We start from the raw sequence: 14,836 nt of genomic DNA, 5'->3' as shown, positions 1-14,836 counted from the left end.
TGGAGCAGATGACCCAGTGTGGTCCCTTCCAACTCAACTGATTCTGTGACACACAATTCCAAAAGTTCACGTTGGGTCCCCAGAAATCCTTGAATGATGCATATTCCTGTCCTGCAGGCAGAATTAAGCCCTGTACACTGGAACTGCATAAATATGAAATAACAGAATCCAAATCCCTTCAAGTTTTGTTTCCTTAGCTCTGCAAGACTAACCCACCTGTAACAAACTAGGAACACAAGCCAAGGTTAGTAAGCAAACCTTAACCAAAACACTCCATATTACACACTGGTTCTAGCTGCATCTTGTAACTGCTGTGCAGCTTTTACAGCTCTCATCCCACTAAGCCTAACCCACATGTGAACAACTAGACTGGAGTACTGGATTCTTGAAAAGGATCAACTTATAGCTCCACTCTCCCTTTTCACCAGAACACCACTAATAAGGAAACAAGTTCAATGCAGCTTCCCTCGTACTAAAAGCAGCAGGACGCCGAGTTGAGAAGCATCCAGAATGCTCATACTCACTTGAATTCCTCTTGTTTCTGTTTTTTGTAGTCCTGTCTGTATTTGGTGAAGGCATCAAATAAGTGGTAAATGATCTCAGCACTGAAGATCCGAACTCCCAAGCTGTCAGCCATCTCCTGCGCGTCGCGCTCGATCCGCACGTCGAACGCCAGGATGACTGCGTATCTGTGTGGGAAACAGAGTTACACAGCCCAGAGCCAGGGCAGGGCTGGGCCCCCCCAGAGCCACACACCAGCCCAAAGCACAGGCACTTACTGGGGGTCGTGCTCCAGCATAACTGATGCCTTCATAACGTCTTTTTTATGGACACCATCTCCTGCGCGTCGCGCTCGATCCGCACGTCGAACGCCAGGATGACTGCGTATCTGTGTGGGAAACAGAGTTACACAGCCCAGAGCCAGGGCAGGGCTGGGCCCCCCCAGAGCCACACACCAGCCCAAAGCACAGGCACTTACTGGGGGTCGTGCTCCAGCATAACTGATGCCTTCATAACGTCTTTTTTATGGACAGGGCCTATATCCTGAATACAATAAAGCCACAGGAATCGGTCACTGATCGCTCCGAGTTCAACCAAACACAGACACAATGACATCGGAGCACAGAAGTACTTACTGGCACTTCTGATGTTTTAAGAAATTCAAGTAATGCCTCTAAAGAGCCTAAAGTAGAAGCCTGGACGTAAACACCTTTCTCTTCTAACTTGATTGCGTTCAGTGTTTGCTTCAGTTCATGTATTAGTTCATCCTTTAGGGAAAAAAAAAAAGGAGGGGGAAAAAAGGAGAGAAAACAAGCAAGTTTTAGTTCTCTTGCTACTTCTGCCTAAGGGTAGAAAGTCTTCTGTTCATGAGCTGCTGAGAGGACATGACAGCCACACTGAGAGGTCCCAACTCAGGGACTGGCAGTGCAAGTCACCCACAGCCCTGGGACACTCTGTGGTTGTTTCTGGCATCAGAAAAGCCTGAGCTGGATGAGCTGAGGCATTTGCAAGCAGGTGATCACATAAAACAGAGCAGGTGACCATCTTGGGAGTCAGTGACATCTCTCTGCAGACTCCACATCTCTCCAAGTTCTGTGGCAACACTGAGCACACACAGAGCTGTGGCCTGGGGCAGTGCTGAGGGTCAGGGACAGCAGCTGACACACCAAAACTGAGCCAGGAAGGATCCTGAGGGGACTGCACAGGATGCAACAGCAGCAAGGCCACTGTGCTGCTCCAGGGGGTTACAAAACATTTTGTCAGAGCCTGTGCCCTTAAACCCAAACAGTCTCTCCCTCTGGCACCTGAATGGCAGTTGCCTTTTACTTTAAGCCATCACATGTCTACTACTAGTAGTACACTTCACACACACACTCCTATGTGCCCAGCAACAGGTCTGTGTTTGGGCATCCTGGAAGATTAACCTCCCTTTAGAGCTACAAACAAGTGGACAGAAGACTCCAGTAAAACTACAGTTAGGAGTAAATTATCAACATGTGAGTTTCCTTTTTAAACTGCCTCCCTGCCTTTGGACAGCAGGAGCACCTCCTCTCAATTTTGATTTTAGGATAGCTACATTTTTCCCTTCACTATTTGGAAGTCACAAAAGAGATTTATGACAAGTCTTAGATCATCACTGCAATTATGGTAAGCAGATATGTACCCAATTGAATAAATACATGCATATGTTACTAAAAATACCAAATCAGTAATTAACAGAGTCAAACTATGCCATGATACTTGTTTGTAAACCTTATTCTACCAGCAGAGATTCCACAGCAGAATATCAGGGGAAAAGCTAATGGTCAAGATACTGAAAACATGACAGCACCAAAGCTTCACATGGGCACAAGGCTGCAGCATGTCACTGGAACAGGTTTTGTAACAGCCAAGGGAAGCAAATGACTTCCATACTGAGCTCTCAACATCTGAAGGAGTTTCACCACCAGAGAACTCAAGTTACCCTCAGTGTGTTGTATTTCAGCATGAACCACCTCACCTTGAGGACTGGCACTTCATCCTCTTTATAAGCTACAAGCAATGGCAAACCAGCCAGTGTTTTTTCCAAATCTTTCCCCAGAATCTTCACACCTTGAGCAGCAACCACTTCTTTGTGCTTTTCATACTGGTTCTGAAAAAAAGAAGGGACACACTAGCAAGGAGTTCATGTGGATTGTGCTCAGCAACACAGCACAGTGCTGAGCACCTGAAGAACTTGCAACCTGTGAGCAGAGTGTGAGAGTGAAGTGCAACAGCTCCTCACCAGGGGCTGTCTCTGCACACTCCTCTCCCTTCAGAGGACCCCACAGCCCTGCTGAGAGGGGCAGGGCAGGTGAAGTCATCTAAAACCACAAAGCAAACACTAGAGAACAGCAAGCAGTGACAGCAGCAGCTCACTGACAAACCCCCACAACTTCAGCCCCCGAGGGAAGATGCCAACAGCTCAATAAAGCCTAGCTGATACACAGCCCAAGGCTCTGTGCAGAAGAGCTGTCCACTGTCCCACTGGAGGCCTCCAGCCTTGCCATGTGTTCCCCAGGTGCCACTCCCCACCCAGGGGAACCTCAAAGATCTCTCCACACTCGGGGCACGACAGCAGCAGTTATTGCTGAAGATCTTTAAATCAATGTTGGAAAGGTTTTCTGGTTTGTTTCTTCATGTCTTTTGTTTAGGAGATATCCCATCCTTTGCTTAAAACTGCAGGGCAGCTTCCTTCCTCAGGAAACACTGTGATCCTGCAAGCCTCCACTCTTTAGCCCTCCACCCCAAAATTTGGGCCTTGCTTCAAGGATGACAGTTCTCCATGAACAGGCTGAATCACATGTATCCTCACTGCCTGCTTCAATAAAACCCCAAGAGCTCCCCCAGATCCACTTCCCCAGCTCCAGGTTCCCAAATCCTGTGTTTGTGGTGCTGACACCCTGTGCTCCATCTCCCACCAAAGGCCAGAAACTCATCTGAGGATGCTGAGGGGAGCCTGGGAGCTGCTATGCTGCTTTCAGTCCCACAAAAACCCTCTGCAGCCTCGCCAGAGTCTCACACACCAGTTTGTCTTCTGCTCTCAATAAAGGGAACCAAATGGACAGAAGTGCTTTCCATTCATTCCTCACTGTAGCAGAACATATTAATCAGCTTCCAACAAAGCAGAGAACAAAACCTGAGCATAAACACCACTTTCTGTTTTGTCACTCTCTGGCCATTATCAAGTTCTTACTGTAAAGCTCATTCCAGAGCAGGAAGCCTCAGATTCTCCAAGACAACCACCCCACAGCTGATGAGGCAGCCAGACACAAGTGGAAACAAGGGCTCTTGTCTTCCCACTGAAAGCAGGTCAAGAGGCTCTTGCTCAGGTTCCACCTCAGCATCAGTGCTGCATCCTTCAGCACCACTGAGGCCACAAGAGTCTCCCAGCAGAGCATCTCATGGCAGAGGGAAAGCACCAAGTCAGCCCAGGCCCCAGCAGGGATCAGTGCTACTCACAGGAGTATCTATGTTTGCAGGATGGAACTAGACTGAACACCAAGGACTAACTACAGTGTCCTGCAGGGACATTAGTTTTACACCTCTCAACCAACTCCTTCAGGCCTGTCCTATTACATTCCCCCAGCTTATCTCTATGGTTTTCTTTGCCTTAAAAGAAATAAACCTGTGCACTTATTCCTTCTCTTTTAAACAGGAGAAATCATAGCAGCTTGTTTCATCATCTTTGAACTGCATGTGTTAATATTAATGTTTGTATTTATTTATAGCCCTTTGTTTTCATGTCTCCTCCTTTCATGGAAAGCCATACAGGGAGGATCTCAAATTCAGTCTTTCTCCTCGGGTTATTAAGACTAGGGCAGCAAAACCTCCAAGAAGTCTTGAAAATGCCAAGAGGCTGCAGAGTTTGGTCACTGCCACTCGCCAACCAGTCCAAGAAACTCACTTGTTCACTTCTCCCAAATCTTAGTGTGTATCATTTTTGTTATTAAAAGAACACTTTAGCTAATAACTTTCACTCAGAAGTCACTGCACTAGTACACTCCAGTCCACTTAGGATGGGTATCTCCCTCTCACACAGCCACATGTCTGAATCTCTTACTAAATCATACACTGAATCCTCACTGCAAGCTAACTCCTTGATCCTCTGCCACTGTTCTAACAGCAACACCAATAGGTATGTGCAAGTCCATTCACAAACACCACAAGATGTGCACCCTCTTCCCCTCGAGGTCACCCTCAGAGGCTGTAAACACAGCCTCACTCTACTATATTCTCATTTTTATGAGGATTGGATTTATTTCTTCCCTGGTTCTAAAGGTCAGTACACTAACCAGCTTATACCTCAACCATACCTTAACTCGTAGCTCCTTCATGGGAGGAGGCAGCAGGAGACCTCTGATCTGAGTGACTATAGGACCCTCCACCCCAGGAACAATAATGGTGTCTCCTTCTTTCAGGCGACCATTAATCAGAATAACATCTATGGTAGTGCCCATGCCTGGCAGTGCTTTCACCTGCAGGAAAAGGGAAAACAGTTACTCCCTATTTCAGCACTCCCAACATACCTTTTGCAGAAGTATGTTTGAAGGGGGCAGAGAGGAGAGGAATTTCTCTCTGAATTTCAAGGAGGAGCTGCTGGATTACCTCCATGACTTGAGCTCTGAGCTCCTGACACTCAGCCAGCCTCTTGGTCAGCATAGTCTGTGTCAGCTCCACCAGCAGAGCTATCAGGCTGCCCATGCCATCCCCCGTGTGGGCAGAGGTAGGTACGAGAGAGACAAAAGTGCGAGGATCCTTATTCTCATAGAACAAGGCAGCATTCAAGCCCTGCAGTCAGGAGGAACAGTTACAGAGGGAACAACAGGACACACATCAGAATGAGCAGCAACATTCAGTTCCCACAACTGTTACTGACACTATGCTACAGAAGCACTGTGGGTAACTCTACAAAGTTAATCACCCCCTCCAGCTTCTAGCAGAACTGCAGTCACCAACAGAAGTTCCCAGAACTGATGTGATTCGTGCCCTGCCAGCACCCACAGGAACGAGGGACACATGGGATTCTCTCAGGCTATTCCCAGAGAAAGAACAGGACAGAAAACTTTATCTGCTGCTCAGGACTCCACTGACCATGCACAGAAATTAGCTACTTTTCTCCAACACTAAGGATGAAACAGTTACAACAGATTAATGTAACATCCACGAAGTTTGGTTTAAGAGAGGTCAACACCAACATACCAGAAGAGATGCAACAGTTTTCTTGGTATTCCTGGTTGCTTTATGGAAAAGGGGAAAAAAACCCACACACAAACCATGCTATCCACCCAACCACCAGCTTTACCATCACTTCTGTTAGGCAAAGAACCTTGAACACTCCAACTCACCTGCTTGGCAAATTCCACTATGATAGCTTTTGCACGTTCTTCAAACTCATCCTTCGTGTTCTTTTTCTGCTTCTTTAAGGTGACAGCTACATCTGTATCTGGGCTTTTTTTCCAGTCATATAACCTATCAATCTTGAAAATACAACAATATGTCATCTTATGCAGCTTACCAAAGGGCATGTTTATGCTCCTGCCAAATCATCTGTGAGAAATGCTTTCCCAGCCAACTTAGCCAGGCATCTATCTGCTCCAGCCATCAAATGAGATCTTTTTTGTTTGCTTTTGCTGCTATATTTAGCTCTCCTTATGTATTTATCCAATGCCAGACAGTATTTCAGGATTCCAATACTACTTCAGGATTTGGAAAGTCAAGCTGTAATAATCTTGGTTCACATGGAAGAAGTTTATACACATTAATTGCATCGAGTTTGGGGTAAAACTTTCAGAAGAGAAAGACTTGTGTTTAGCTTCACATACACAGAAAAAAAAAAACCAAAAACATAAAGGTGTTTGGGTTTTTTCCTGAAAAGAAAGGTGTTTGAGGGGTTTTCCCCTGTACTAGTTTTACAACGAGCTTCTAAAATCTCCTAGTGAATTTGGACCCTTTCCCATGTTGCTGCAGAGAAGGGATCACAGTGGAGTTGTTCAAGACACAACTACTTCAGAAACACTTCCCCAAGTAAGTTTTCCAAACAGAATGGACTTGGTCCAAGAAACTATTACATTTGCTGTACAAACCAAAATGACATCTTTAGAAAATGGATTATAAGCTGGTCAGATAATAGAACTGTAACTTGAAATGCAAGAACTTTTGGCAGTTTCATCTCAGGCTCACTGTAGGCTGTGAAGGAAGATAGTTGTGTCTTCGTGCCTGACCCTACACTTTGTGTCTTCCCCTACTACTCAGCCACAAGGCCTTAACACCTCTCCCATGCAACAGGTTGTTTGCTTTTTCTTTATGAAAAATCAGCTGTTTGCAGCAGTGAGATCAGAGGCTCCTCAGTCCCAGTCACCTCAGTCTTAATGCTACTCTCATTTTTTGAAGGGCACTGCAACTTCTACACTGCACATCAACAGCCTTGTTGGTTCTGTCAGGACGTCAGCTCCAAAGGCACTGGACACGAGTCATTTCCATACTTATAATTCATATATATATTCATGTGAATAATGTATAATTAATCATAATTATTCACATGAATTGTACATAATTACTCAAGCCATCACAAACAGGCAGAGTAAGTTCTCATGCACAGGATTTCTAAAAACAAGGCTGGAAATAACTGACTTTACCCTGTAATAACACTCCTGCTCCATGGACTTAAATGTCATCTTGTCTTCAAGTCAAGCTAACAAGTATCAGTGGCTAAAATAAAGACTTTTCAACATGAAACTTGTGTTTGAATTTTATCAGCAAACAACACAAATCCATGTAAGTAGGTGCAAGGGAAAAAAAGACACAACTGAAGGACAACTTCCACAGGTGAATCATATGCAGAATCATAGAATCAACCAGGTTGGAAAAGGCCTCCAAGATCATCAAGTCTAACCCCACAAAGTTGCTAAGAGCACTGGAGCATCTCCCCTTTGAGGACAGGCTGGGGGAGTTGGGGCTGTTCAGCCTAGAGAAGAGAATGTTGTGTGGAGACCTCAGAGCAACTTTTCAATCTCTGAAGGGCCTACAAGGAGCCAGAGAGAGACCCTTTTCTAGGAACTGCAGTGATAGGACAAGGAGCAATGGGTTCAAACTAAAAGGGAAGTTTAATTTAGATATTAGGAATAAGTTTTCCCTGTGAGGGTGGTGAGACACTGTCCCAGGTTGCCCAGGGAGGCTGTGGCTGCCCCAACCCTGGCAGTGTTCACAGCCAGGTTGGATGAGCCTTGAGCAACCTGCTCTGGTGGGAGGTGTCTCTGCCCAGGGCAGGGGTTGGGACTAGGTGATCTCTAAGGTCCATTCCAACCCTTAAATTCTATGATACTGTAGTTACTAGCCCATGGCACTAAGTGCCACATCCAGTCTCATCTTAAAAACCTCCAGGGATGGTGAATCCACCACCACCCTGGGCAGCACATTCCAATGCCTCTGTAACACTTATCAGTGAGGACTCTGAGAAGAACTGATTGTTCTGCAAAGCTCCTGTAAGGCCATGGTGGTACCAAGGTCATGAAAAGCACAACACACAGGATCAAAGAACCACCACTTCAGACTACACAGACAACTCCAGGGAAGAAAACAGACAATTGTCAAACGCTGAACACAGAATTAGAGCAGAGAAAGATACCATGAGAGTACAGAGCTATCTTACCTTGTTGAGAGCTACTATAAAAGGGCATTTCTTGGATTTCAACAGATTTATTGACTCAATTGTCTGTGGCTCCAAGCCATGCATGATGTCAACTACGAGTATAGCAATATCACAGAGAGAGCTTCCTCTATTTCTTAGATTGCTGCAGCATTAACAGACAGGAAACAAAGTTAAAATCAGTCATTTAGCAACAGAACTTTAATAGAAACACCAAATACAATGTCAAACTTACAGTGACAACAAAAAGCTAAAGCTGAGCCAAGTGAATATTTCCCCTCAAAAATGTAAACTGTATCAAAAATATTCAAATGACACTTGTAAACTTCACTTAATAGAAGCTAATAGAATAGTAATTAATATAATAGATCAAAGTAAGCAAAAATAAGAAACTATTATTCACCCAAGAGTTTTCTTATAGATTTTTAGAACGTAAGATATGTTCTGATCTTTTTCTGTGTGAGAACTGAGACAGTTGCAGTGAAATACAGGAGTGCACAATCTGAACAAGACTTTTTTCATACATTAAAATACATATGTATTGTGTACATATGTGTTATGTAAAATACTACATAAGCACTGGGACATCACATAGAATCATAGAATCAATCAGGTTGGAAGAGATCTCAAAGACCATCCAGTCCAACCCTACCGTGGTCACCAGACCATGGCACTAAGTGCCACATCAGTCTCAGCTTGAAAACCTCCAGGGATGGGGAATCCACCACCTCCCTGGGCAGCACATTCCAATGCCTGAGCACTCTCTCTGGAAAAAATCTCTTCCTTATATCTAACCTAACCCTCCCCTGGCCAAACAAAGCTGGCTAGAAGGTGAAAAGCTGGAAGTGGTACCATGCCAGGGAACTGATCTGAACCACAACAAGGCACTTCACTGCTTGCAAAGGTTCACACTGAAGAATTTCACATCAAAGTCTTAACCCTTCTGTTTGGAGATGTCCCCTGAGCACTGTCTCAGTGAGTACAGTTAAGCATGTCAGGTTTTAAACTGAAAAGCTGGTTTAGTGGCTTTCCTGCATGCCACTGGTGTTCCTAGGCAGTGTTTGAGCTCTGCCAAGACTCAAGATGACTTGTGCAATTAGTAGTTTCCAGACTCACAGACTCAGTTACCTTAACTGGGACATTATGAAAAGGAGACAAGGCCAGAAGTTGTAACTTTTCATGGCAGAGTACTTAGGTCACCTGATATCCTCACCTGTTCTTTTCCAGCTAGCTTCCTGCCTCTACCTTTCCACCTACACTATTTACTTACATGCTTTTTCACATATTCATGGCTTGACTGGCACTAAGACAGCAAATTTATCAGCTATAAAAGGCCACCAATTAACCAGAAATAAAAAGCACCTGCAGAAAAATCAAATCCACTTATTCCTCTACTCTAGGTTGCTTTGGTTGGGGTTATTTTCAAGTGAGAATAGGCAAAGCCCTTGTTTAAAACACACCCAGATGCTTTAGCTGTCACCTCTGAGAAGCACAACATTACCTGAAAGACTCGTGTCCTGGAGTGTCTATTATCAGCATGCCTGGAATTCTTATGTTCTCTCTGTCAAACTGAACGTTTCAAAGTATTAGTCACCATGTAGAGATTACACCAAGAGGAAAAGGAAACTAAGAGCTGGCAATGCCCCTGAGAGACTGCACTTCAACAACCCAGTACAGCTGTGGAGAAAGGCCAGAACCCTCCACAAACCAAGTCAAAGCTCATTTCAATACACAAAAACCAGTGAGGCAGCACATTCCCCTCGGCATCGAGTGGCTGTGAGCTCAGCTAAAATCTGCAAGACAAGGCAGCCTACAGGGGAGTGAGATTTATCATCCTTGTCTTGATGATTTTCTCCTCTCCCCTAACTTCACATGTTTAATAAATGAAGTAAAGTGCTAGAAAAAGCCACCACTACCAAGGCTTTTCAGGCAGCTAATGCTGCCAGTGAAAGTTACCCCTAACACAATCAAATGAATCACCCAGGAACTGGCCCAATTTCAGCACGTACAGTAAAAGGTAAGTTTTTAACAAGAAAATACACTCAGTGAGTTTCAAAAGTCTCAACTTACAATCAAAATACTGACAAATCAGCAGTCTATGTACACACAAGTACTGTCCAGACAGAGTGAGCAGTATTTGTGCCTGTAGAAGGGGCACTGCATTAACTGAAACAGAAATGAGACAGCTTCCCCTTTGGTGGGGGAAGGATGGGAATTAAAAATATTGAGGATGAGAGATGGAGGATAAATACACCTGTCCATGTCAGGAAATAAGTACACGTCAGGGATAAGTACACCTGCTCATGTCAGGAAATCTCACAGGCCTTAATTAGTTTCCACCTCATATTTGTTAAGAACGGTTGCTGAAGTGCTGTAACTTACATTTTTCACCATCTTGGTTTGCTCATTAATAGCTTCAAGGGGAACATTAGTTGCACCAATCTGCTGAGTGATGCCACCAGCCTCGCTGTCCTGGACGTGCGTGTGGCGCAGCTAGAGGCAAACAGAGACCAGAAACATGTCTCTGGAAAAAGTCAACCCTTGCAGTACATTTCAGTTCTTTCTGTCTTCAACCAAAAAACCACACGCACAAACAAGAGGCACAGGCAGTGCCTTCGCTCTCCACGCCTTACCTTATCTAAAATTTTGGTCTTGCCTGTGTCTACATGCCCCAGGACACAGATCACTGGTGCTCTGAGCTTTTCAGTGTTCATGTTTTTGCTGTTTTCAGCTCGTCGCTTCTACATAAGAGACAGAGAGAAATTGGTAAGTATCAACCAAAAAACACAGCTCACCTCTTCACATACATCAACAGAGTTAATTGTGGGACTCACATTTTCAAGGCAATTCAAAGTCTGTCATCCCTCTTTAGGCAAATAAAAGTTTTCAACTAACAGTTCAGTTTCTGTTAGGCTTTGGTTAGTGTCTAGCAGACTAAGTTATTACATTCCGTAACATGTAGCTTTGCTGATGGTGCTGAAGAACCCAATAACATCAGCAGCCACCAAAGTGTTGGAACAGTTTAGACATTGATCTCCTCAGCTCAGGAGGGACATTGAGGGGCTGGAGCAGGTCCAGAGCAGAGCAACGAGGCTGGTGAAGGGACTGGAGCACAAGTGGCATGAGGAGAGGCTGAGGGAGCTGGGGGTGTTCAGCCTGGAGAAGAGGAGGCTCAGGGGAGACCTTCTCACCCTCTGCAACTCCCTGACAGGAGGTTGGAGTCAGGTGGGGGTTGGTCTCTTCTCCCAGGCAACCAGCAGCAGGACAAGAGGGCACAGACTCAAGCTCTGCCAGGGGAGGGATAGGTTGGATATGAGGAAGATATTTTTTCCAGAGAGAGTGATCAGACATTGGAATGTGCTGCCCAGGGAGGTGCTGGATTCACCATCCCTGGAGGTTTTCAGGCTGAGACTGGATGTGGCACTGAGTGCCATGGGCTAGTGACCACGGTAGGGGTGGACTTGGTGATCTTTAAGGTCTCTTCCAACCAGGTTGATTCTATGATTTTAACACTTTGCAACACCTCTCTGTAAAGGCTAAAAGCCTCTTGCTCTAGGAGGGAGAGAGATGGAAGGGAACTACATTGGAGCTGACATCTTTACGGTCAAGTTGCCTAAAACCAGATACTTCATCTTCAGACAAAACCTGGTATGTTTAATTAATCAACACAATTTCTGGACCTGCCTTAACATTAGTCCTGACACAGTCATCAGTTTGACAAATACAGCTAAAAGGCTTTTCAATGAACTGAGAGTTAAGCTGTTTCTCAGAGGACACAAGAGTCCAGCTGCCTGTGGTACCTCGATTCTCCGTTTTGCCTTGTCGTACGCGCGCTCCTCCTTCGTGCGATCGTCATCGGAGTCATACTCGGAATCTGAGCTAATTTCCTTGCTGGGCTTCTTTTCCATGGATTGTTTACCAAAAGCTTGGGAATCTCCCTCTCTCTCATCTGAAGTCTTTTCATCCTCATCTTCACTGCCTTCACTGTCTTCAGATTCTTCACTCTCTTCTTCCTCCTCTTCATCATCATCTTCCTCCTCCTCTTCCTCATCCACTTCATTTTGTTCTTTGACTTCAATGTGGACAGGTTTACTCTCTGTAAAAGTTAAAATTCTGTTAAATTCACAGTTGTTGGGGAGATGACAACCAAAAACTCAAGAGACTGCTCCAGAAGAGTGAGGGCAGAGTAGACTCTACAAGAAGTGCTAGCCAAGATCATTTTTCAACTTCCAATGCTAGAGAAGTGTTTCCTGTGCAGAGCTGCTGACTTGTGTTCAGAATCCAGACGAGCAGAGTGAGTTTGGGGTGGGGGGTGGAATGATACTATCAGCACACTTATGCTAGACATCATTTGCAGATGTTCAAAGTGACATTCTTCACAGCTGTGTGCACTGCATAAGGGACTGAATGCACCAACACCTTTATAAAGACAGCCAAAACCCTCCAGGTTCAGTAACATATGGATCCTGTATACTCCTGATCAGGAATGCACATAACCATCAGAACAAATGGTCTCTTCTGCACCTGTAACAAAAATCTTGTCTTAACGTTTTCCTAAGACTGTTCACGGAAGATTCATATTTTTCCTAGAAATTCTTCAGTAAACAAACAAAAAGAACTATCAAAATGTAATTTTCTTTCTTGGAAAGCTTCCCACTTACCATACTTGTGAAAAGGTAAGAGGCACCTTAAAGCCACACATTCTCCTCCCTACAGCAGTGCTAAGAGGCTCACTGCTCTTAGAGATGAGTTCTGTTTCTTTGCTATGCTGAAACTCCATCAGCTTAGCAATGCCCTAAATCTAATTCCCAGGAAGGCTATTTTCTGGATCCCATGGGCAGAGCCTTCAAACCAAAGCAGTAAGAAGGGCAATGCCCTCCCCAGGACAGTGGTGCCAGACTAAAACAGATGTTCAAGGTGTCCAGCTCCACAGGAACACACCTGTGCTCAGGTGAAATCCACACTGCTGTCCATACATGTCTACAAAGTATTACACTTGAAAGCACAGGTGTCAGAGGTAAAGGCCTGAGCAAGTAAAAGTCTTTTTTGAGCATAAGAAACAACAAAGACACGTCATGGAAGAACTAAGAACTGTAACCACCCTCAGGAAGTCTTGCAGCAACACACCTTTCTCCACCACTGGCACAACACACCTGAGAAGTTATCCCTGCACTCTTGTACAGTTCTAACTTCCCCATACATATTGCTGTTGACTGCAAACAGAATATGGGCTTCAGCATATAAGAACATGAAAGTTTTGGCAATCCTTTCCTTTCTTCCACACCTGCCTCTCAAAGATGATCATAGAATCACAGAATGGTTTGGATTGGAAGGGACCATAAAGACGGCCTAGTTCTAACCCCTCCCCCATGGGCAGGGACACCTTCCACTAGAACAGGTTGCTCAGAGCCCCATCTGAACACTGCCAGGGCTGAGGTACCCACAGTTTCTCTGGGCAATGTGTCAGTGCCTCACTACCCTCACAGTAAAGAATTTCTTCCTAATATCTAATCTAAACCTATTTTCTTTCAGTTTGAAGACATTGTCCCTTGTCCTACCCCTACATGCTCTTGGAAACAGTCTCTTCTCTGTCTTCCTTGCAGGGTCCTTTCAGCTACTGCAAGGCCACAATTAGGTCACACCAAAGTCCTCTCTTTTCTGGGCTGAACAACCCCAATTCTCTCAGCCTTTCCTCACAGGAGAGAACTTACACTAATGGATGCAGACTAACCTTCACACCATCTTTGTCCCCCACTTCTCTGACAACTGGTCAACTTTCCTAAATGTTGCTGGATTTGTGTGGTAAAACTGTTATGGCTTTGGAATGGTCACTAGAGAAATGCAGTACCAGGTAAAAGGTCTCCCTGAACTCCCAGAGGTGGTATAAGAGAAGAGGATTGTCACTTGTTTTAGGTGGTAACTGCACATGTGAGTATTTCCAAACAGTCATCTTGAGCCATATTTGTGCAGTTTCTGAACTCCTCTCTTTGAGGAGAGATTCTTATATCTATTCATCATCACACTTGCCCCACAATTTGTCTAATGGAGCAGACAAAAAAATCTAAATAAAATAGTTTTCTACAGAAACAGAAAACTCAGCCCAAAGAAACCTCTTAACCAGAAAAACATACATTTGGTATTTACATGCTCACCTTTCTCTCCATCTTCATCACTAACCATAGCTTCCCAATCATCCAAACCTGCATCTTCTGTTTCTTCTTCCTCCTCCTTTTCTTCTGAAACTAAGAAATCCAAAATTAAAGAAAAATAAACAGTCCAGCAGCATACAACACTTTTAGATGCTCCTTCTTTCAACATACTGACAATTACAGCTTTGCTGTTACCATAATCTCCATGTTCCATAAGCAGAAAATACTGCATACTTAGGACATCATCACCAATTCCCTCCACAAAAATCATACAGTGCTAGCAAAACATTTTTGTGGAAGATACAGCAAATCTACTCATCTAGTTCCTGTCTACATATCATGCCAGTCCATGTCACACAAACCTCTGCCACAGCCTTGCAAGGAGCTGCCCAGTTAAGTCAGCCATGTGCAACAGTGACAGAGAAACAAGAAAACAAGTTGGGCTTTATAGTGTAATTTTCATTAGTGGGAAAATAAAAAAAAAAGGCTATAAAAAGGACTCCAGGCACATAATTAAAAC

At 44.5% G+C, this 14,836-nt stretch overlaps 1 protein-coding gene across 1 annotated transcript in view; it reads right to left on the bottom strand.

The window, feature by feature from the left end:
* The window catches only part of EIF5B (eukaryotic translation initiation factor 5B), a gene marked incomplete at its 5' end in the record, with an annotated part of 24,137 nt that overhangs the window by 3,038 nt on the left and 6,263 nt on the right, over window positions 1-14,836 (bottom strand). The window contains 13 exons of the mRNA XM_009069954.1: window positions 525-689; window positions 980-1,044; window positions 1,125-1,268; window positions 2,501-2,632; window positions 4,836-4,997; window positions 5,128-5,310; window positions 5,868-5,999; window positions 8,171-8,312; window positions 9,669-9,736; window positions 10,550-10,660; window positions 10,801-10,908; window positions 11,968-12,263; window positions 14,320-14,403. Of these exons, the coding sequence (XP_009068202.1) occupies window positions 525-689; window positions 980-1,044; window positions 1,125-1,268; window positions 2,501-2,632; window positions 4,836-4,997; window positions 5,128-5,310; window positions 5,868-5,999; window positions 8,171-8,312; window positions 9,669-9,736; window positions 10,550-10,660; window positions 10,801-10,908; window positions 11,968-12,263; window positions 14,320-14,403 (1,792 nt within the window). The remainder of the gene's footprint in view (window positions 1-524; window positions 690-979; window positions 1,045-1,124; window positions 1,269-2,500; window positions 2,633-4,835; window positions 4,998-5,127; window positions 5,311-5,867; window positions 6,000-8,170; window positions 8,313-9,668; window positions 9,737-10,549; window positions 10,661-10,800; window positions 10,909-11,967; window positions 12,264-14,319; window positions 14,404-14,836) is intronic.

The sequence above is a fragment of the Acanthisitta chloris genome, unplaced genomic scaffold (genome assembly GCF_000695815.1).
Source record: "Acanthisitta chloris isolate BGI_N310 unplaced genomic scaffold, ASM69581v1 scaffold2172, whole genome shotgun sequence".
Lineage (NCBI taxonomy): Eukaryota > Metazoa > Chordata > Aves > Passeriformes > Acanthisittidae > Acanthisitta > Acanthisitta chloris.
Note: the sequence above shows the minus strand (reverse complement) of the source record. Positions and strands in the feature narration are given on the sequence as shown.